Here is a 24500-nt window from a genome sequence, read left to right as displayed (position 1 = left end):
GATGATGATATTTGTTGATCGTTTCATTATTTGTTGATTATTGTTGACACAATTTCATTGATATATATTAGAATTTATTAATCAACACCAGTTAATCATCATTAAACTGTTGTCTCTCGAAAAACTGGAACTTCTTTATCCCCGCACTTGACGCAAACATAACGGGTCCCGGTTTCATCGGTTCTGGTACAACAGGTATCGATTTGATCGTTAATTAATTTGGTCTCTTTGTGATTGTTATTGATATGTTGTTGTTTAATTGTTTCACTGATTCTTCCTGATTGCCTTTCAATGTTATCTTGATTAAAAGAGAGAGAGAGAGAGAGAGAATGAAAATTTTATGGAAAATATAACAAAAAATATCAATTGTTTTCCAATAACAGAATTTGAAATTGTCTATTTGATGATTACCAGCATTTAATTGGTGGTCAGTTTAAAGGCACATGCAATTGGTGGTGATAATAATCATGGTCAGTGAATAATAAACGAGATTCAAAAATAAAAAGTAAAAAGGGTTAACCATTGGACGAAACAAAAAGTAAAAATGTTCTAACGGTGGTTCGAGTGAACGTGCAACAACAAATCGATTCAGTCTCATTTCGAGATTAAGGTCATTTGGTAACAAGATTTAAATTGTAACGAAAAGATGATCTAAAAGATGATCAACAAAATAATTTGATTAAGTTGTCGATTTTCGTTGATAGTTGAGACCAAGTCGATCATTTGGTTTCCCGATTCAGGTTAAAATCTCGCAGGATTTTCATATAAGTATAATGGTCAATACTTTTCACTTTTCATCAGGAGGCAAGTTGATGTTGAACAAATTAATCAAGATGTGAACAATATTTAAAAAAATTAGACTAATTAAACAAAAATAATTATGGTGAGTGTAATATGATTGTCAAAAAAAAGAGTTGATTAGATGGAGGATTTGATTGTGGTCAGTGTTCCAGTCTCTCAGATTACGGAGCAATACTTTGGACATGATTCTCGTCGTTTGTTGTAGATAAACTTTGATTTACTTTCATTAGTTTTCTTATTATACTCGGATGATTTAATTTTGAATCCATTTAAAGAATCACCAGTCAATTGTTTACTTTTCATTGAATTGTCTTCATTTAATTCATAATCTTCATCTTCACCTTGACCATCAATTAGTTCAACACTTTCCTTTACATCACTTAAACGATGCTCAAGATTATGATGACCTTTAGGTTTTTTTGGTCTCTCCAAATAAGAGACGATATTATTTAGCTTTGAATCTGCTTCTAAAGTCACACAATCGATTGGTCCAAGTTTACCCGTGTTCGTTTGGCTATTGGTGTTTTTACTCATCTCCAAACTATTGTTATTGGCATTGTTGAGATCTACAGGTAAGTCTGAATACCATTCTTCCGAAGAGCTGGAATGGTGACTTGTTAATCTACTTGATGAAGCTTTGGTTAAATTATATGTTGACTCTCGAAAAGAACGGAACAATTCTTGGGTTCGAGTGTACCAATCTTGATTATGGTAAATGGGCTTACAGCCGGAAACAGCTGATGCGGTTCTTCGTGCTTTAGGGTGCGATTTGATGGGTCGACTGATAGAGGGAATGGAAAAGGTTCTCAGGCGAGGTTTGGATCTATCACTATGACTATTGGTCTCATAATCACAATCATGCAAAGGATCATCACGTTTTCGTTTGGGTAATAAAGCAAATCCACTTCGCCATTTACCTGCACTAGAAATCACCTTAAACCATAGAGAAATTGGCTAAAGAGAAAGAAGAAGAGAGAGAGAGAGAGAGAGAGAGAGAGAAAGAGAACAAAATCTTCGTAAGTAAATATTTATAACATCAAAGTAACGAAAATGGTACCAATGGAGTTTCGTTTAGATAAACAAATGATAGATATCTAAACATAGTCTCATAATTAACAATCTTATTTTAAATCGGTTAGGGTTTAATAATAGAGACGCTTTTTCGATATTTTTCTGGCTGAGAGAATATTAATTTCCATTGGTATTACTCAGATTTTTGCAAGAATCTATTGAAAAAGATTCACCTTATGATCGCCCATTGGAACATGTTTACCAATCATTTCATATTTAACACCATTTTCCGATTGACTCTGCAAGTATTCAAATGAACATTATTAACTTAACGATAAATTTAGTATCAATTGTGTAAACAAAAATCAATTTTCATATAAGATCATTGATTGTACAGAGTAAAAATGTCTTAAGGAAAACATGGTAAAGGAAATAGTAACAGTCGATACCTTTAATAGTTCCATGGCCAAGTTATTCATGAGAATCCTATCACACCAAGCGGGACAACGAGTTTTCATATAAGACGAACTTGTCGAATCTTCGGTGAACGGATAACTTGGAGGGAAGTTAATGTCACACTCGAAAAGTTGATCTTCAAATGACTTAACTTCTTTATCCATATCAAGAAGCTTTTGATGCGAAAGAATAACGAAAAAGAGTTAATCAATACTGAACATCTCGCATTTAGAATAATTATTTACCCAATCACGATTTTCTTCATTGAGGAAAATTTCATCATGATCAATCAGATCGAATACTTTTTTTTCCAAAGTAAGAACAGTTTTATCATCAGAATCCGGGTCATTATAAAGTATCTTTTCTATGGCACCACTATTTTCATTTCTCATTTGTACTTGGGCAAAATTTTCAGTGATTCTCTGTAGATACATGAAGAGATGAAGAAGAGAAAAGAAATTGAAACAAAATGAATTCTCATTGAGAAAAACAATCGACACCGATCAACTTTAAATAGAAAACAATTAACCTGAATAGCGGCTTTAGTGTCAAGCCTGAAATTGAAATCTCCAAAGATGAAAAGAGGAACTTTTTCATAAGCATCGTTCGAGAATCTGTCCAGAACATATTGAAGAGCATGAAGCCTGATTGTTGAGTAAGAAGATGGACACTGGAAGAAAAAGAGAAAAAAAATTCCAATTAAAAGAAAAGAAAAACGTAAACGTAAAGGTAAACGAAATTAGAAATTGAAAGTTGATGTCGATCAAAAGTTAATTGTCTGTGACAATTTAAGTCTAACTCGTTTTAAGAGGGAAAATTATTCAAGAACTTAAATGGACATAAAGTTACTCTCGAATTGTCGAGTGAATAAAAAATTGTTTCGATTTAAATTTCATCTAACTTTTAGAATTTCGTTCTTTTTAATTGTTTCATTATCGATTTTGGTTCTATCAAAATTATCAATGGAAATGAGGTTAAACAGCGAAGGTTAAAACATAAACACAATCTTCATAATCATCATTATCTTCATCATCTTCGTCTTCATCTTCTCCATGTTAGTCTTGTTTTCTCTCTGTTGAAACCATTTTCCTCTCTTATTTTGGGTTCCAAATCTGAGCCAATGTTTTTTCGAACATTCTCTTCTCTCTCTCTCTCTCTCTCTCTCTCTCTCTCTCTCTCTCTCTCTTCCTTTCTCTCTCTATCCTCCTCCTCTTCCTTCTTCTTCTTTCTTTTCACTTTCTCTGGATTCTCTTACCATCATCATCATCATCTCTCCAGTTTACCTATTTGCCTCTTTATTTTTATAATAGAAACAATTCTCTCTCTTTTCTCCCCTTCGTCTCTCTCTCTCTCTCTCGATTTTCCCTGTCTATTTAACTTTCTCTCTCTTCCAATGAATGGTAAATCACAAGTGAGAAAAAAAGAAGAAAGAGGAAGATAGAAAGAGAAGATAGAAAAAGAGAGCTTATGTGTTGAGGTTTTTCATCTTCGAGTTTTTCATCTTCTTTCTCTCTCTATTCTGTGTATATGTGATTCTAACTGTAACCATTGGTAATATTTTCTACAAATATTATCTAATTTTCCCTGTATTTTTCTACCTTTCTAATCACCTTTAAATGAAGTTATATACAATACATTGATTTCTAATTAACTGTGAAACAAAATTAGTCAACAACAAAAACTATTGTAATTAGAAAATTATCAAAACAACAACAACCAAAAGAGAAAATCAAAATTAATCTGTATGTTCAATGGAAACCAAAATCTCACGAAGTGCACCAGAATTAGAGCTTCAGAGAGCAGTTCATTGCCTTAAGGTTAGTATTCTATCATTCAAATTAATCGACAATTAACGCGTTTCAACCATTTTCGCATGTACATGTATCGATAAATCTCCATAAAAAATATTCCTTCATTTTCTATGAAACGTTTTTCCTAAGATGAGTTTTCTCTTTTCTCTCGCATGTCCACACCAAAATAGAATTAACATCTTCTCATGTTTTTCTTTTCTATTTTCATTACACTTTTCTTTCTTCTTCTCTGTCTACAAATGTGAATTTCACTTGATTGTTTCCTCTCTCTCTCTCTCTCTGGGTTCTAAAGTGAACTATGGCCTTCACCTCAATATCCGTCATAATCATTATCAATTTCTCTCTCTCTCTCCCTCACCTTGTCTTGATTTTCTATCCTCATCATCATATAATTACGATAAAAATACAATTATTCTAATATGTTTCTCTCACTCTCTCTCTCTCTCCACCTATTTACTCTGGTGTCTCTTCATCAATTATATTCTGCCCTCGATTTGGATTGAAAACTGTTCGGTGACACACTCAGTATGCTGAGACATCAACTCTACAATTGAAAAATGTTTACAGTTTTGTATTGAAGCTTAACGATGGACTTAAATCGGCGATAATGGGATTAAGGTCAACAATACGAAATCTACGAAAAACTGAACAAGAAAGAGACTATTGGAAGATGAGATTCGAGGCATTACAAAATCGTGAAGAAAACGGGAGCAATTGGCGTTTACGATATGAAACATTGGTGGAAAGAAATGTGCAATTAGAAGAAGAGCTTCGAAAAATATATTCTAACGAAATGTCAATCGAGGATTTCCATCCGAATGGCCGTATGGACATGGCCTCGACTTTTTTCATCGCATCGACAACAAGCAATGGTAACTGTTCAAATGGTGGCAATCTAATTGTTAGTCAACCAATAATTAATCCAAGGCGGGTCAATGCAATCATCAGTGGTAATAATAACGGTGCAAGTGAAGGTGACAATTGTGATCTGGATGAGGATCCCGATGATGAATCAGATTTTGAAGATGACAGTGAAGGTGCTGGAGTGGGTGGATTTTTACCCATGATCGAAGGGCCTGTTGCTGAAAATCTTTCATTCACTGAATCGACATTTAATCCGACCAATTTTTTAAAGATAAAATGTGAAGTCCAAGAGGAGAAAAACAATGACGGTGATGATAATCCCGAAGAAGAGGAAGATGATGATGATGAAGAAATTGAGATTAAGATGAATGATTACGAAACCAATTCTAATCCAACGGATAATAATACGAGTTCATCTTCCACCAGCAATAACCATTTAAATGGTTTCAATAATCTGACAAATATCAATATGATTAAAAATGATATCGATGGTGATGTGGTCTCAAGTATGATCGATTATGAAGCACTTCGAAATTGCCTGGCTAAGGATGCGAGACAATGTCCAGTCTGTCCAAGAATTTGTTCACAGCGTAATTCAACTGTCCGTCATTTAATCGAAGTCCATCATTTGGACAGATCAGAGCTGATGATTCGTAAATTTCACAAAGGTTATCACTTTGCCAATTTTTCCAAATAATTTTCTAACTTAATTATCATCACCAAAAAGACAAACACACACACACACAAATCAGATTCGATCTCTCATATTATTATACAAAAAAAACGAAACATAATCAACCCAAAAAACTGAATGATTGTTGTATGAGACACAAAACTTTTTTTACGTTTTCTCAAGAATCACAATCGCATCTCAATTGATTACTATTAATCATCTTCTTCATAATTTGACAATATTTTTCTTCTCATTAATTGAATTTTACTTAATCTCATTGAACGCATTTTCAAAGCACGATATCAAATTCATCAACAACTTAATTGCTGCCATCCTAATCATGCCTCTTTCTATTACTTAATCTCTCTGTCTCCTAAATTTGTACGCCCTCGCAATGCTAATCATAAGTCAATGGACATTTCTAAATGCAATCAAACAAAATCATAGATTTCAACCTAATAGATGGTGAATATGAGCTACAAAAATTGTATAACAATTAAGCTAATCAATTAAATTAAAATCTAATTATTCTATGTGAACAAAAATTTACATAACGTTTATCTTGATTTCTCAAAGTTCTAATCTGATTTGATGAAAATTAAACAGAAATCAACTAATCAACATGATTGAGAAAAAAAAGGAAGACAATCAAGTGATAGATAATAAGAAAAGCGAATTAAAAAACAGCAATGATTAATTCAACTCATTAACAATCAAATTAAATTTGAAAAAGAAATCACTTGATCAAGACATTAATTAGCAGCTCGATTGATTGATTATTTTGTTTAAATTATTGAGATGAAAGTGATTATCATTATCAAATATTAGGTCGAGTGAAAAGCCTCGAAAATTGATTAGAAAGAGAGAGATTGATTAACCAAAGTGCAATTAAATGTACTTTACGTTATTTAAAATGTCTGATTAGTGCAATTTAAAAACATCAAGATTAAGAAAACAATTTCAATTTGATAACGTGTTTAATTGATTAATTTGTAATCATAGTAACCATGGTCACTTTAAGAAACTGTTAACAATTAAAGTTCGGAAAAAGATGATGATGTTGTTTGATTACTAAATACGTCAAATCTTCTGTTGTCATAATCAACTAATCAACTTGACAAATCAAGATTAATAGGCAAATTGAACTTGAAGCAAGGGTTTAACAATTTAATGTATCTCTCTCTTCAATCATCTTGATTATTTTTAATGATTAAGATGATTAAGATGATTAAGACCGATCCTTTCAATGAACCTCGACATTTAATTGTCGATTGAAATTGTTTACACAATTTTACTTGCATCTCAGGCAATTTGATTATAATTGTAACTAAATTATCATATCAATTAATTATTTTAGTCAAATACCAATAGGAATAGTCAATTGTGATACAATTAATTATCATTGATAATTAACTTTAAGGGTTTGATTGTCCATGTAATGATAAATTGTGATGAAAGTGATTTTTGAAACTTTTTCTCGGTAACAATTTGATTATTGTGTTATAATAACTACTACTAATTAAGATGATAATTAGATGATAACAATGATGCTTTTTTTAGACTAATCAACATCATCTCTTTAACAGGAAACAACAATAAACTATTTTCATCTGATATAATCAAAGGGATAAGTTAATTTGATTTGAATCAATCAAAATCAACACAAAGAAAGAGCAACAATTTATGATCAATATTTGATGACATTTGTAATTAATGGAAAACAGTTATTGTCATAATTTAACTAATCTAATCTTTCTCATGATTTAATTATGTAATTTTATCTATCAAGTGCTAAGAAAATAGTGTAAAAACAGATTAAGTCAATAGAATTACATTAAGAAGAGAGTTAATCATGTTAATCACAATTAAATCTCATATTACTAATCAAGACAAGTCTCTTTCAGAATTATATTAATGAGATAATAGGAGCAACAATTATCATCACAACCATTACTAATCAAGAAAGTCTTAATGTTTCAATATGATAGTAATCGGCTCTTAATTAATAGTAATTAACTTGAATCAAATTTGATTTGGAAAATAAAAATCAAATCAAACACAATGAGAACTGTTTTATTAGTTAAAATAATGATATTAATTTCCCTGATAATTTAATAATAATAACTGTTAATTGTAATGATATTGTGTTCTACTTATATATTAATTGACCATAATAATCAAATCGAGGTTAACTAATTTAACTATTACTTGTTACAATCAACTAAATTATTATCATCTGATTAATGCTCTTCATGTGTTGGTTGAAGTTTAATCTGATTTATAGTTAATTATAATTAAATGTAAGTTAGTGAGTTAATCGTTTGATGTGTGAGTGAAGTTGACACACAAGACACAATCAAATTGTTGACAATTTAAAGATCTAGTGAGTGAGTGAGTGAGTGAGTGAGTGAGTGAGAGAGAGAGAGAGAGAGAGAAATACGTTCTTGATTTTGTTGATTAAATGATGAATAAATTGCTCTCTCTCTCTCTCTCTCTCTCTCTCTCGCTCACTCAGAAGGAATAATCAACTAACAAGACTATTCAAGGATAAAATTATCTTTAGGAAGGTTACAGAAATTAAGAAATGCTAATGAATTTTAACTAAATTACGTCAACAATCAAATTAAAACGACAATCAATGTTGGGAACAATAATAATAAAAAATTAGAGATGTAATAATAATAGTAATCAAAGAGTAACGAAGCTAATTAATTTAGACTATCAAAGAGATGAGAAGAGAAAATTGAACAATCTTCTTACTGATTCCATGGCAATGAAGTTTGAAGCATCATGAAAAAGATGAATGTTGGTTAAATCGTAAATGATATCGTTACAGAACCAGCGAGTTCTCATAAAACCCTTTCGTGACCATTTACACTAAAAGAAAAGACAATTGAATTGATAGATTAACATCAAAGTAATTAATCATTTGTATTTATATTAATATCTTCATCGATTTGGGTGATATCGATGAGAGGAAGAGAGAGAGAGAGAGAGAGAGAAAGGAAAGGGAGAAAGGGAGAAAGAAAAAATATATTAATAAATTAACTTAAATAATTAGAAAAGGAAATGATTAAAATAAACTAACCTCTGGAAAAAATTCTTGTGGAAATTTGGCTTTTTCTTTGAAAGAAACTTCTTCAATGTTTCCGGAGAAAATTTCTTTTCCATGAACAGGATGAAAACTTTTATCTGGATATGAGAGAATTAATAATAAACAGAAACATTGATTTAGTGGATAAAATGGTTTACACAATTAACCTAATCATGTTGATTGGTTGTGAGGATAACGAAAAATTAGAGGATAATTTGTTTTCATTATAATCAGAATCAATTGTAATTCAATTATGTAGACAAACACATTAATCACCATTCGAATATTAGAATTAGAATCACTTTTCGCTTCTGTAATAATCACAAATTACATTTCATCAGGAGAGTTCAGGGGATAGAGAGAGAGAGAGAAAGGAAATAAACAGAGAGATTTTTACAAGAGAATTTACGAATTGTTGTCACCTTGAAAATTCCAAATCTTGATGTTCTTTACAGCTTCATGAATAAAATAGAAACTTCCAAGAGCCTGAGAGAGAAAGAGAACAAAAAAAAAGAGTATTATTAGTGAGAATAGAATAGTAATTATACTTTGAATAGTGAGATTAGTCTGAAGATAATCGAGAAAGTAAAAGTTGGTGAAAAAATCGATGAAAATGATGAACGTAATCAAATGAAAATTCATCATTTAGATAACAATTTAGATTCTTTTTTTCTTGATTTCGTCTTAAACTAACTACTGTTGATAGTTTTTCCAAGGACTTGATATCTACAATAGAGTTTGTATTCCCATGTAAATGTATAAAGCATAATACGTTTTCTAAACTACATGTACATAATTGTGTATAAATACATTGATACTAATTGTGAATCAAATGAAATTAGCTGTATAATTGTAGTAAATGATATATTAATAGTAATAGGAAGCTCCTTGAAAATTCATAAATCAGAATATAAAAGGTTTCCCTATATATTAGTTGGAAGGGAAGACAAAAGTTCAGGGATAAATAGGAAGAAGAGAAAAGAAAGACTCTTGAAAAGAGCAATTGATTTAACAACAATTTTCCTGTGTGAAAATTAAGATTGAGTGTATTTAGTGTTGTAATCATACTCGACTGATAAATGTAATAACAATAATGTAGTAAATAGATAAACGATGACATATATTGACTTTATAGTGAGACTATTATTGAGAAACTATGGGAAACCTTAATTTTAAATATGGCTTCTTTTCGTTGGACTTGATTGCCTTGTTTCTATATATTGATGGTGTGATGATAACGAACGATCAAGGTAACAATTTGTTCGTTCCAACGATTATCTTCACATTATTTTTGTCCTTTTTTCTCTTTTCTTTTCTTTCTTCTTCTTCTTCTTCTTCTCAATTTTCATTATCCTCCTTTTATTTTATTCTCCTTTCTCCTTGTTCATCATCTTTCATGTTGATTCCTCATCTTCCAATTTCGAATCAAAATTTACCGTGAAATTTTTGGTGCACGTGAAATCTTCATCCAAGAAAACTCGAGCATTTGAATAGTTTTGTAGTGTTTCGCTTTCAACGAGGTAACTAAATTAGATTAAGAGGGAAAATAAAAAGAGAATTAATTTTTACAGTAAAAAAAGATCAAGGACAAGGTAAATTAATGATGGAAAAGTATATAACTAATTCATCATGTAGTCATATTGTTTTTCCGTTCAGTGGCATTGATTAGTAATTGTGATTAATATGTAATTTACAAGTTCACCAATGTCTTAATGGTGGAAAATCTGATGAAGTAGTTAAGTAATGATAAATAATTGTTCATGTTCATCTCATGAGCTGATATAACAATACCTGTTGATGATTAATCTACGAGTTTGTGATTGTTTTTCTTTGTTTCTCTCTCTCTCCCTCTCATTCAATACAATCTAATTGTTACTACTATCTAACTATTAATACGATATAATAATGATAATTTTAATAGCCCATGTAAAGATGATAATAGTTGGTTGTTTTGTTTTATCAATCATTAGGATATTAAACATTTGGGTTGATTAGATTGATTTTAATCTAATGGGTTGAATATTTTCTAAGTTTCGTGTGACATTTAACATTAAATCGTCTATCTAATTACTATTATCAGTTAGTAAATCATCAAGTTAGTAAGATTTTCGCAATTATATCAAACCATTATTATTAAAGAGAAAACCTGTTTCATTTTAATCGCACTTCATTACCACTGATTTCTGTTTGGTAGTAAAGATCTTAATTAACGTAGTTTATTTAATGATAATTGCCAAAGAGATAAATAGAATCAACTTACTTGACAAATTGTTGTACATTTTTCATGGATATTTCATAAGTTTTTCCGCCAACTTCTTGACAATGTAATGCGATGAACATTGGATTAGATTCACTTATGGTCTGGTGTACATGTAATAGAGAGAGAGAGAAAATATAATTAAATCACTTGAATGAGAGATGGTTAATTTTCATTAGTTGATCTTCAATGAAACTAATACAAGTATTATAATAACAATAGTAATCGTAGTAAGAACCTACAAGTAGTAGTTGTAGTTGTAGTAGTAGTAGTGATAGTAATAGTATTAGATGAATGATAATAATAAGAAGACACCAAAATAATTACCTTGAAAAATTCATCAAGCCATAATTTAAGAAGACCTTCAGGCTGAGCAGAGTTGATTGTATGTATTATTATTTTACATGTTGTTTTTGTTGATGTTAGTTGATTGACAGTGATTGGGAAGAAGAATAGAAAAGAAAATATATTAAATTAGTTGTTTATGCAATAAGAATGAAAGAGAAATCAAATAGATAATATCAATGAATATAATTCTGGACAATCTTCTATCTTCTATTTTCTATTATTATTGAGAGTTTATGGAATTGAAAGTAGTAACAAGAAAATGGTAACGAAAAGAGAATTTGTCAATTTGATAGAAAATGGGAATAAGATTATCAAAGAAAATATCGTAGAAAAGAAAATGAAAAATTGGAATCCCTGAAGATAAACCCTACGAATGTGAAATGGATTAAGTGAATTTCTTGGGAAAATTGAGACTCAATCATCACCCTCGCCATCTAAAACCATCAATCAAGTTAATTATTGAAGCAAATAGATGACATTGATAGTGATTGATTAAAAACAATCAGGTAGGAAAAATAATGAAGTAAAATGAGTGAGAGAGACAAAAAACAACAGAGATTAACTGGAAAAAGAGAGAAGAAAAAAAAAATGGAAAAAAAGCTCATAGAGAAAGAGAGAAGATAAAAAAAGACAGAGAAAAAATGATCAGTTGACTTACATCTTCAAAAAGGGAACCAACATTTGCAGTGATTAATAAGAAGGTACATTCCATGTTGAACAATTGATTGTAGAAATTGGCAGCAATCAAAAAGAAAAAAAAAGATGATCAACCACAAGAGAGAAACACAATTAAAATGGTGAGAAAAAAGAATAGAAAAACACAAGAAAAAAACGCGAAGAAAATGATTGATATTAACTTGCGATCTAAACACAGATCGAGAGGGAGACAGAACCAAAGAGAGAGAAAAGCTTAAAGAGACATTTTTAGAAGAAAATGTTTAGACTACATTGTTGACGAATTAGATAATTTACAACAATTTACTAATTACAAGTGAGACGTTAACTTTGATCACCAATCGATAAAACGAGATCACAATCAATTGGAATCAAAAAGTTACTAATTCAACATTTTCTCCAATCAAAATAATTTTTCTCACTTTCTCTCTTTTCGGTTATCCAACAGCTCCACCAACATCAACTTCCAATTTGGCGGCTTCTTTAAATCGAATATACAATTGGTTCTGTTCTCTTTTTATCGTTGGTATTATCGATAGACTGACGAAACGGCACTACAACCCATCTACAGGGTATTCTGCTCAGCCTCAACAAGTTTTTTCTTAATACCAATTTCCTTTGAAATTTTAGAGACTTTAGATTTGAGTTATGAGAGTTTGGTCCATGATATTATTAACATGATTCCGGTCATTCTGTTGGATGAAATTCCCTGGATTGGTGATAATTTTGAGAACGGCACATGAGTTAAAAATACGAAATAGTTACACTGATTCTTTGTTTCATCTCGCTCTTTTATCTTTGTATTTGGTTCAATCTTTGCACCGATCGAACTGATTGACTCCTTGTACTTAGCATATTCGAATGCTCTTAAAAGAGTCCATCCGATGACCTCAGTCAAGTTTTTTATTCGAAAGATGAATTTGTTCAGATTTTATTGGTGCGCTTATGAATTTTTACGTGCAAACGATGCACGAATTATAAGTAAGTTTGTACTTAACAGACATAATTCAATTTTGTTTACTAAAAAGTTCTTAAAAGTTTGAAGCGAAAAATTCGCGTGAGAAAATACAGTTAACTGATTGTTGACAATCAAAGGCGAAAGATTTTGGATTAGCCTCAATTCCGTAAATTTATTCATCGTCATGTAAGAATAAAATCGGCCGTGAATCCAAAAGACTACATGTATACTTATTCCAAATGCTAACGAAATTGTTAGGGAATAATGTCACCATCACTCAGGATAACGGGCGAATTCATGGATTAAGAATTTCTTAAATCTGATTGATCGCCTTTCATTTTGTTCTATTTGTCAACAAAATTTTCTATCCCCAATCTAATCATTAATCATTAGCAAACTTTCAGCTGATTTAATTACTTGGCGTTTGTGTCTCCATAAAAGTGACTTTCCAATAAACGATTAATCTTATTTGCAATAAGCTCAAGGTAAACATTCAAATTTACTTTTCTTCTGGGGTCACAACCTCTTTAACCTCGTAGATCATTTTTACCTTTGAAGTTTTTTCTGGTGGAGAGAAAGTATTTCAGGGTTTCAGGTCATGGAGTTGGAAAATTTTTGTTAAGAGAAAATTCCGAAATTCTATTGCGTTCGCTTTCGATAGAAAATCAGTAATTTAGAATCAATTTGAATCGAACGCTTTAAGTTCAAGGATGGGAAATTTGTTGTCTGCTCAAGATGTCAAACTACCTCTTACTGTGGACTACGATGTCAATCTTTAGAAATGCAATTTCATCCAAGAACCCGACAAAATCATTACACCCAGAATCAAAATCTCATTGAACAGTGAAGTTAACCACATCAGGGAAATAAAACTCGAATTTATCGCCATTACCGAGATGGTTTTCTCATTCTGTTAGGTCATCCATCAGACTTTTTTGTTAAAAACTGTGGACACACCCGAAGCCGAAGCTATTACAGGAAAGCTTTATGATATCTGCGAAAAAGTCAATGAATGGCCTGATGCTAATAAACTCAAACCTGGTAACTATTGTGCTGCCCGTTTTGATCGTGATAAATATTGGTACTGAGATAAAGTTCTAAGATTCATAATCAACATGATCCAAGTTAAATTTATTGACTATGGTAATCGAGATATTGTTAATTTTTAAGCTTTACGACCTCCTGAGATGGTTGCGACTCCCACTCCGGCAGTTAACTGTGTATTAAAATTCGTTAAGCCACTTTTCGAAAGCGGTTGGAATAGGGAAGCTTCTAAATTTTTGAAAATCAAATTTCTGATGAAGCTGAGATTCCATATAATAATTGTAGGGTTTACGAGTTTGATGGTGTTCATCAAGTCGAGCTTATCAGCGAAAATGGTGTAAAACTTAATGACTTATTGGTACAAAAGGATTATGAAGTTTAGTTATGAAGAAATTCAAAAGCCTCTCTCATCTCGCATTCGTCGTAATCTTGACCTTAGCACATCACCTTTCGAGCTCGGAAAAATCCATGTAGGATCAGAGGCCCATAATGAAAGCAAAATGGGAAATGACTCCAATAAACATAAACCTTATGATATTGAGCCAGTTCGAGTTGAACCAAGTCCAATTGAAGTTTCGCCACCACGACCCAAACCAGTTGAACTTATTCAACTTTGACCTTCCCATTTTGACACCTTGTATCTCCATGAGAAGCTTATAAGAAGAGTTTACAAAAAACACAAGCATTTATCATCTCTTTAGTATTGGATCAATCAACGACGAAGCTGTTTCGCGCTGTACAATCATGTTAATGATCCATCAATTGTTTTTCTTTTGGGAAACAAGGATTCAATGTTGAAGCGTTTAAACGTTTCCGATATTTTGAACAAAATATTAATCGAATTGGCAGAAGAGTTCCAGCCGACATTAAAGTTGTAAGAAAAATCTCAGACCACGAATAAGCCATCGAGCTAACTCTTTAAAACCCCGGACAATTTCACAAGACGAAACTTACAACCCATCGAACACTCAAAACTTGCCTTCCAAACAAAAAGTCCATCAGATATGCATTAGTCTTTTCACTTTCTCTCATTTTCAGATTCTTTTTTTCATTTAAATTTCAAACAAAAAATCACAATTATTAAAATCTAAATGAAGATAGAGATGAAGATGAAGATGAGGATGAAAATGAAAAGCGTAATTTACTCGAGTTTGGGATCTCATCCCTCTCTTGATGAAAATTTAATATGTTTTAAAGTCTAATGAGAAAAAAGTCAACAGAATTTAAAATTATTGATAATTTAATTCATTGATAAGTTTTACACTTTTTAATAACAGTTTGTGCTCTTAATGTTACATAAATAATATAATTTCATCTTAAACTGAATTAAAATTAGAAAAAAATTGACCAGTGATCATCTAATAAGTAAATATATTTACAACCAAAGTTAATGTTCATCCTGTGTGTTTGTTTTGACTACAATTGTTTAGCCTGATTAAGTTAATTAGGCTTATCACTTTGATTCCTCTTCTCGTTTCAATCTCTACATGAGTAAACACTGATAACACATTGATAATAATTTCTGTTGATTATTTACATGTTGTGTGTGTGTGTTATGTTTATGTTACAATTTTGGTTGTTTTTTCATTTCTGATAAGTTTTGCAAATTATTGCAATATGTACACAGTTGACGGAACAATTAACCAATTAACGTTGAGTGATCAACGAAAACGAGGAAGAAAGAGAGAGAAAGAGATCGATACACAATTTTTACCATAAGATGATAAATATAAAGCTGAAAATTTTGTTCGATTAAAACTAAACACGTTCAAGATTATTTCATTTCTTATACTTTCAAATTGTTGTTAATTGTGCCTAATCCTTGTTTGTTTTATCTGGATTTAAGCTTTATCAGTGACGATTTGACGGTTTGGTTGACTTTTGATGATATTAACTGTTTGATGAGTTTGTTGTTGGCGATAAATCATTGTGCATGACATAATAATCATGGTAATACATTAATATGCATAAAGGTTGTCCGATAATTAAGGAAACCCAAACGGCCACGTTAGCCCATTGTGGATAATTGTTCAAGTATCGACTGACGAAAGTGGCAAACGGTAATTGGGACAACATTCCGCAGAAAGTCCAAACTCTGAACATTTTCAATGGAATCGAGACGAGATACTCGTGGAAAAATGCTGACACAAAGAAGACGGCAGTTGATGCTTGACATCGAGTTAACCCTCGGGCAAGAAGAGGTTTATATAAATGCCGTAAACACCATTTGTGAACAGGAATGTTCCAATTCTGCCAAAAATAATATACTGATTCTGAATTCCTGTATTTATAAACAGAGAAACGATGTGAATGTTTTGTTCATCAAGGAAGGAAAGAAATTTTGATTTTTTTGTTGTTGTTGAGATAAATTGAGAAAAAGGAAATGATTAGAAAATGACATATAAATTGTTATTCTTTTTGTTTGCAATTGGTTAATTTTCTACTCACCACCAGTCTCTATAAAATTCTCTATCGGCAAATCTCAACAGTTCTCCGATAAAATTTAAACAAGAATGAAAATACCAATAGAAGAATAGAAGCCAAATCAATAGGTTTGGAACCTGAATTGAGAGAAAGTGAAGTGATTAAAGATTAATTATAAACGATTAAGTTATTAATATTAAATGAAGAAGAAACTGATTGCACTTGTATTCCAGTGCAATAATGTTATCAGAAAATAGATAATTACTGTGGGTAATTATCATTATTTTTCTCTAACTTCGAGTAAAACTAAAGAGATGATTTCCAATAGAATCGGAACTTACGGCGAGTTTCAACAGTCTTTCGAACATTTTTATGCAATTCATTTCCATGAGAGGCTTAAATGAATTATGAATCGTTGGAACCATCCATTGTTGACATAATCCAAGAATCAATTGAAATAATAAAAACTAAAAATTTGAATAAAAAGTCAATTAAGAAGAGGTTAGAAACACGTTTAGTCCTTGTTAAACTCTGTAATTAATCAAGGATATCAAGAAACTTATTGTGAGAATAAGTTGAATGAAATTACCATTTCAAATCCACGGCGAAGAAGAAATCGTTTACGAATTCGTGCCGACCTTGGAAAATTGAGCTCATAACAAAGTGTTGGGGTGAACATGAAGTAATAAATATCATAGTAGGTTAGATTATCAGGATAAGAAACTTTTGGAATGACAATTTCACCATTTTTAGCTTGTAATGTGCCGTTTGTTTGAGTTTTATTGGATTGATCGGTTTGCTCGATTTGAGTTGATCGGGAACGTTTCAGTTTACCCCGACTTTCAATACGTTTCTTACGAATATCACAACGACACCAATAGCAAACCATATGATAGGAAATTAATTTCAACCAAACAATGGCTACTTGTCCTAAAGCAAATGAACTACCAACAGGGTGACAATCACCATTGAAAACAACGAAAGGTGGAAGAACCAGAAGAGCCAATAGATTACCACAGATTAATATACACCCAGAAACTTCACCAATAAATGAGGTTGATAATAAAAATTTCTCTATCCAATAAGCGATAAGAATGAAAACATTAAGTCCAAAAATAATTTGAATAGATGGTAATACAGTTGGATCGGCGAGAAATGTTATCCATTGGAAGGGATCAACGAGTATTCCATATTTAAGTATATTTTCAAGAGCAACTCTAGAATTTGAAAGAATCTAAAAGAGAAAAATAAGAAGATAACAATTAGCAAACTGAAGGTGATTAAAATCGTAAAAAAGAAACAAAGTAAACAGGAAAAAAAAAGAGATTACCAAAAGGATGATACAGAGATTAAGTAGCCCTCTATAGTTGGTATAATTACTGGTTGAGCTAAACAGTGAATCTTTTGGTTCATGACACTTAGCAAGTAAATCTGATTTCATTTTCTTTTCCAAATCATTTGAATTCTCAGGTTGTTCTGTTGACAATGGTTCAGGAGTATCACCAGACATGATTAAATGTAGAATTAACAAAGAAAACGATGGAAATTCTAAATAGAAACAAAAGTGAACAAACACTGATCACGAAGAACAAACAATTTAGAATCAAGACAACACAGAAAACAAGTGAAAAACAAGACACAATTTACTTTCAACTGTAAACAAGAAATAGGCAATTAATTAAACAACAAATTGATGATTAATTATTGATTTAAATTGAAGAAAGAAACAAAAAATAAGAGAAAGAGAGAGAGAGAGAAAAAGTAAAAAATCAAAAAAGAAATGAAAATAAAAATCAAATGAATGAATTTCCATTAAGAAACAAATTCTAATTCGGATTACGCGACATCTGGCGGATTAAATATTCGAAAGTGTGACTTATAAGGCTAATCAACACACTTTTCTTTTATTTCGTCCAATCGGCGATCGAAGCGAATGTTGCGCCATCTGTTAATCTAAAGTAACGAATTTTTATTTTGAACTCTGATTAGTTACTCATCTTTTGTCTTGACAGGTTTAACTTTCTCTTAATTGTAATCAACTTGATTTTTTGTAATAAATTTTCATTAGTTAATTGATTATTTTTGAATTTGTTACTTTTATTGTGATTGTGGTTTGTTTAAATTATTTCCATTCTATCAAAATGCCTGTTGAAGTATCAAAAAATGAGCAACAATCAATTGATCAAGAAATTGAGAAGAAAAATGATTTGGAAAACAAGAGAACAGAAAATTTGTAAGTTTTTTTTCTATTCTCTTTTTAACTTTATCTTTGTTTTCTTTTTTTCTTTTCTTTATTGCTAAGATTACTTGATTTTAATTTCTTTTATCTATATTTCTTAGGGTTGTTACACTTGAAGAATCATTTTATCCACAACCAGTGATCGATTTATATTACAAAAATCAACTTGAAGATGCGACCAAATTTTGTCAACGTTATATGGACGAATCAATTTACTATGCCTTCACTAAATCTCTATTTGATTTCATGTCAGCCATTTTCACTTTGGAACCGGTGAGTTAATCATCTCCAATTACACCATCTAATCATAACTCGTACCTCATCATGATATTAATTGATTTCAATTGTGAGTCAAATTGTTGTATTACTATTTCCAAGCCGATTGATGAAACAATTGCAATACAATCCGTATGTGATGATACCTGATATATTTAGAAATACATATTGATTAAAACTAACCAATTATGACATTTTAATTGTTAATGTGACAGAAAAGTATATTAACTAATTGTTGATTGCTCTAATTTCAGGCTCAACTAGAAATTGGTAAGAAGTCTCTTCGTCAAATAGCAAATTTGATTAACAAGAAGCGTCGTGCAAATACATTGATGGAAAGTTTAAGTTCTTGGATTCGTAAAGTTGATTACAATCAATACACCGATGGTTAGTAGCTAATTAGACAATCGAATTTAATTTAATTTAAATAGTTGCTGGTTTTCTTTACACTTTAATCAACAATTATAATCAGCTAACAATTTAATTTAACTTTATTTTTCCTTCTTCAACATTATCTCAACAGGTTTCTGATATTTTAACAAAATTAATAGATTCATGAACAATTAACCCTCAGGCTGATTAGTTTGATTGTGGTGATATTTTTTACTTAATCACTTTCTTTTAACTTTCTAACTTATTTATTAACGATCATTTCTAAATTGTCAGATGATTAAATTACATTGACGTGGTGACTGTTTTTTGCTACTTTACTTTTTCATTTATATTTTACAGGTTTAATTGTTGATTAACCAATCAACAATTAATTTCTTTTCATCTTCTAATTGTTGTTGATTCAATTATCTATAGATATATATTTTTTTCTTGATGATTTAACTGTCATCGTTGCAGATGCTTACAAGTCAATCATTTACATTTAATCATCTTCTCAATGACATTGAACAATTAACTATCCTGTGTTAATAATGATCTTTGACAATTTGCTAAAAAAAATTACTTAATTGTTACTAAAAAACGGGTTTACTTAATCAATTACAGAATTAACTTATTTATTATTAGATTTAATTACAATTTAACCTTGATAATGATATTTAGTTTTCACACAAATACAAATACAAAGTTACATTTAATTGTCAGTTGATTGCTATTGATCAATAACTATTCAAATTTAATTATGATCACTTTTTATTATCCTGATATTTGATTGTTGTTTGGTGAATGAACTGGACTGTTAATCATTTTGATCAGAATTGATTTTACTTTCCCATCTAATTGTAACCAATGTTTATCTAATGGACAACAACAATCAACTATAATCAACGTGATAAATTATAATTTAATTGCATCAGGACAATTTAGTCCTGTTAGTTTTTGTTGATTGTCTACAATTTAGAGATCATAAATTGTTGAAAATTGTCCATCTTATCAAAGTTATAATCAAATTAACATTTTGTCCCACTAAAAGGATTGCCAAGTAAAAACAAATCTAATTGTTTAACTTGATTATTTTCCGCTTAGATTGTGATTAACTTTTGTCCCAAACAATTATGATCACAACAATTTAACAAGTTTAAATCTTGAAAGTTATGAAAAAAAAAATCAATTCCAATCTAGAATCTTTTTACTATACTAACATAATATACGAAATGACCATTGATTGGATTGTTGATTAAAAGAAGACACTGGACATTATTGATATTAAATCTTCAAGTTAATTGCTTACTGATTGTTTTCTTTTTCTCCAATTTAACAGAGCAAATTCATGCTGAATTACTTTATTGTGTCGTTGAATTTTTATTTACCCTGTTAAATGTTTTCTCCGACCAGAGGATAATCACTTTAATCCGAAGTGCATTGGCCATTCGTTCATCTAATCAATTGCTCAAGTGAGTTAATCATTAAAGTTCAATCATAATCATCTTAACTTTCGAGGAGAGCGATATTAAAACCTCTTCTTCCTTTTAACAATTAAGTTAATCGTGAATCTTAACCATCATTTTTTTTGCATTTGAACTGTTTTGACCTCCAGATTATGAAACAATTAATTACATAACAATTCTCTCTCTTAATTTTCTCAGGACATTGGAAGAAATTATGAAGACTCGAACTGAATTTGGTTCAGAGAAAAGTGAAATTAACTTTAGATCTGGTGTTCTCATTCTTGCTGGAACAATGAACTTGGTAAATATTAAGAATATAACTAATCATGATTACGAATTAACGTTTTTTCGTTCACTCATCTAGTTCGTATCAATGTTACCCGATAAAGTACTCAAAGTATTGCATTTCTGTGGATTTGCAGGGGACCGACGAGTCGCTGAAGCCTATTTGAAAGAAGGACTGAGAACCCGCTCATGTATAATAAGTGAAATGGGATCATTGGGTATCTCTGGTTTCTATCTTAACATAGAACCAATAATGGGTAAGTTGTTGGTCAATAGAAATTCAATTGTAAAAAAAAAGAATTAACCAAATCAAGAAAACCAACTAATCTTTACCGCGCATTTTGTTTGATCAGGTGTTCAAAATATCAAGTTTGACTTGATTGAATCTTTCATAATTGAGGAATTCAATCAACATCCAAATGTAAGCTTCAAATTGTAATTAACTCTAATTATCATCAAAAGTTTCACTCAAACAATTTACTAATCACTCTTTTTTCCCGTTATCTTTAGTCAGCTTTCACTGTTTATTTTTATGCAAGATACAATGAATTAAAGGGTAACCTAAAAGACGTAAGTTCCGCCTGAATACTAATTGTTGATTGTTTAATTAATTAAATCTTCCTCTTATACTTTTCAGGCTGTTCAATATTATCAAAAGTCAATCTCACTTTGCACTGAATGGAAACAAGTTCATAATATTTGTCGATGGGAAATGGTTTGGTGTTATGCGTATGTGTCTTTCCCTTACAATAAATGACCAATGGTCAGAGAGTTGTTTCATTATTGTAATTAATTATCTTCTAATTTAGATTGTTAAACGATTGGCCCAATGCAATTAAAGAAGCAGAAACTTTATCCAAGACATGTTCCTATTCACCAGCAACTAATGTTTACCAATATGCTACATTTAAGTTAATGATGTATGAAGAAACCAAGGATGCTAAGCTTAAGAAAGAGATTGATGAAGCCATGAGGTAAATTACCATTAGTCTTATAAAGACAATTAGTTAATTGTTCTCTAGTGTCAACAGTAAATTTTCTCTCACCTATTAACATGTGAAAATAATGTTATCTTCCATCGAAAGGGAATCAAATTGATTTACATCGATGCATTTGTATCTTCGTCTATTAATTGTTATTATTATTTTCTTTTTATTCAATTTACAGAAAAGTTCCAGAACTCAAGATTCGTTTTGCTGGTAAAACAATTCCTCAGGAAAAATTTGCAGTTACAAAGGCAGCACTTTACCTTAAGGACAACAAACGATTGGTGTTACCTGCCTATGTAAGAATTGATTATCCACCAAAATGATTAATTAATTATGATTAGTTGAATGATTAGCTTTGGATTTTAATTCATGGTGATTTTGCTCTCAAAATCTTGGTGACTCTCATTAGAGTTGTTGTTTCTTCAGGGGAAAAGTAAAGTGATAACAATCATCGACTTTAATTGTGATTAATTTTTCTCACTTTCTTGAGTTATATTTGTTATACTCGACTGATTCTAGATCATTTATTCAGTCGAAAAGATTTATAAATTGTTCCATCTCTCATCTTCATTAGGAAAATTACTCTGTTTCATCCTCTCAGAATTAATTCACTGAGTAGTTGATTGTTATATTGGTTGGAAAACAAGTGATGCTTGAAAAGAATCATCATGAAATTCATAACTTTAAGAACTTTTTTATTCTACTTTTCTCTTGAAAAAAATGATAAACTTTTAAGAATAGAAAACTAGATGACAAAATCCGGAAGAAGAATATTTTTTATTTCCGTTCTTCTTTTTCTCATCTTTAGGAACTTTTCTACTTTTGGAATGTTTTTACCAACGTCGAGGAAAAACCAGAACTTCTTGAGCCCATGTTGACAAAGATCAATTCAAAACTTGATTCTCTTGAAAAGGATGAAAAAGATAATGGTAAGAATCGAATTGAACAAAAAGAAATTACTGATAACGATAACTTTAGAACTAAAAGAATATATCATTTTCTTATTACTTTCTTTTCCTCTTTCTTTATTCTAGAATATCTCATCGATTTAAGAGCAACTCTACTTCTGATCAAAGGAACAATTCTAAGATATATGAACAATATCTCTGGTGCAATCGAGTGTTTCAAAGAGATTCTTGATAAGTAAGTTCTGACAAAGAGAATGTCATTTCCACATGAACTGTATAATCTAAATAACTTTTTCTCTCTCGTTCTCAGTGAGGATTTACTCTCAGATGACACTTACCTTCCACCTTATGCATCCATGGAAATGGGACTTGCATACATGAAGCAAGAAAAGTTCGAAGAGGCCAAAGAATGGCTTCTAAAAGCTCGTGATAACTACCATAGATTTTTCGTTGAAGCTTTGGCACATATCAGAATTCATGCTGCTCTACGATACATGACATCGAAAGAGGAAGAAAATAATAACAACAAATCGATCGCCAACGGAAACAATGGTCAATAGAACTGAAATGAGTTTCCAAAATGGACAAGCGAACTTTTCGATTATTTCAAACTTTCTCTTTTCGTTGGAAAAAAAATTTTAAATTCTCAACCAAAACATCCAAATTACTGTTAATCTCAATCAGTGCAATTGTTTTTTTTCTACTCTTCTTTTCCAACAATCAACCAACAATTTACATTCCAATTTTTTCGATGACATTGATGACAATGAAATCTCAACATCACGAGCAATACAAACTCTATGTGAACTACTCATATATATTTTTCCTTAATCACAATCAATCATTTACCTCTGATTATTATTATTATTATTGTTATATTTTTGTATAATGATCATTTGTAATTCCTAATTGTTTGGGAAGATTTGTAAACAATTTAACATTAATCATTGTAACGATATATGAACACAGCATCAATTTCATTGGCTGGTCCTTTAAACGTCTTACCTGTAAAATTAAGCTAAAGACTGGGAAACAATTAACTGTAAATCTAATTGTTTCAACTGCAATTTATAACTAAATCAAATCGTAACAATCAATTTCCTATAATTATCCCAATTGATAATCTTTAAAATTTCAAGTAAATTGAGAAACAAATTTTGTTTTTCACCAAATCAATTGCAATTCAATTTTTTTCAATGTTCAATTAGATTATCTTTCTGGTCAAATGATTACATTTCAATTAAATCAATTGATTAATAACTATTGACTTTTAAGATTAACTAATTCACCTTTTATCTCCTATTGCCAATAATTAAGAAATTATTAATTGTCCTTGATTGTTAATCGTTAATAATTTTGTTTCATTATTTTCGAGTCTCTTTTATTAATAATACAAAACCACCCCAAGGTTTAATCCTATTTAATAGTAACAATTAAAGTTAACCAATCAACAGACAAATGGATTAAATTTGATTGTTTTCAATTTGGTGGTTAAATTATTCAATTTATTAATCATTTATTGATCACCATGGTTAATAAGTTTGATTAA

At 30.5% G+C, this 24500-nt stretch overlaps 4 protein-coding genes across 5 annotated transcripts; 2 read left to right on the top strand and 2 right to left on the bottom strand.

The window, feature by feature from the left end:
* Positions 1 to 157: 157 nt before the first annotated feature.
* On the bottom strand, positions 158 to 12395 carry LOC128396998 (inositol polyphosphate-5-phosphatase A-like). 2 transcript variants are annotated; one of them, XR_008326884.1, is made up of 13 exons: positions 11974 to 12395; positions 11295 to 11336; positions 10971 to 11071; positions 10147 to 10234; positions 9133 to 9196; positions 8705 to 8808; positions 8377 to 8493; positions 2798 to 2938; positions 2514 to 2690; positions 2262 to 2441; positions 2046 to 2111; positions 412 to 1755; positions 158 to 298 (listed from the first exon to the last, which is right to left on the bottom strand). XR_008326884.1 is itself a non-coding variant. In XM_053357662.1 (12 exons), exons 1-12 carry the CDS (start codon positions 12025 to 12027, stop codon positions 958 to 960), a joined length of 1932 nt encoding a protein of 643 aa, XP_053213637.1. In that variant the 5' UTR covers positions 12028 to 12395; the 3' UTR covers positions 305 to 957. The 2 variants fall into 2 exon arrangements, 1 of the variants encoding a protein (XP_053213637.1); XM_053357662.1 differs by lacking the exon at positions 158 to 298 and having other exon boundaries at positions 305 to 1755.
* Positions 3525 to 6161, top strand: LOC128397002 (probable serine/threonine-protein kinase tsuA). The gene is made up of 2 exons (XM_053357664.1): positions 3525 to 4085; positions 4606 to 6161. The coding sequence occupies exons 1-2, from the start codon at positions 4020 to 4022 to the stop codon at positions 5638 to 5640; spliced, it is 1101 nt and encodes a 366-aa protein (XP_053213639.1). The 5' UTR covers positions 3525 to 4019; the 3' UTR covers positions 5641 to 6161.
* Positions 12396 to 15214: 2819 nt separating the features above from the next.
* Positions 15215 to 18203, bottom strand: LOC128397300 (diacylglycerol O-acyltransferase 1-like). Its single transcript, XM_053358014.1, has 5 exons — positions 17747 to 18203; positions 17006 to 17650; positions 16758 to 16883; positions 16441 to 16553; positions 15215 to 16273 (listed from the first exon to the last, which is right to left on the bottom strand). Exons 1-5 carry the CDS (start codon positions 17924 to 17926, stop codon positions 15883 to 15885), a joined length of 1455 nt encoding a protein of 484 aa, XP_053213989.1. The 5' UTR covers positions 17927 to 18203; the 3' UTR covers positions 15215 to 15882.
* A 203-nt stretch (positions 18204 to 18406) lies between these two features.
* On the top strand, positions 18407 to 24127 carry LOC128397299 (tetratricopeptide repeat protein 39B-like). The gene is made up of 14 exons (XM_053358012.1): positions 18407 to 18649; positions 18757 to 18928; positions 19186 to 19318; positions 20643 to 20775; positions 20968 to 21070; positions 21134 to 21311; positions 21408 to 21475; positions 21565 to 21624; positions 21692 to 21783; positions 21864 to 22028; positions 22222 to 22339; positions 22852 to 22972; positions 23078 to 23186; positions 23262 to 24127. Exons 1-14 carry the CDS (start codon positions 18558 to 18560, stop codon positions 23509 to 23511), a joined length of 1794 nt encoding a protein of 597 aa, XP_053213987.1. The 5' UTR covers positions 18407 to 18557; the 3' UTR covers positions 23512 to 24127.
* The last annotated feature ends 373 nt before the right edge of the window (positions 24128 to 24500 follow it).

Source organism: Panonychus citri, unplaced genomic scaffold, assembly GCF_014898815.1.
Source record: "Panonychus citri isolate SS breed McGregor unplaced genomic scaffold, ASM1489881v1 Contig00028, whole genome shotgun sequence".
NCBI lineage: Eukaryota > Metazoa > Arthropoda > Arachnida > Trombidiformes > Tetranychidae > Panonychus > Panonychus citri.
The sequence above is the reverse complement of the archived record's forward strand: the minus strand, read 5'-3'. Positions and strand labels throughout refer to the sequence as shown.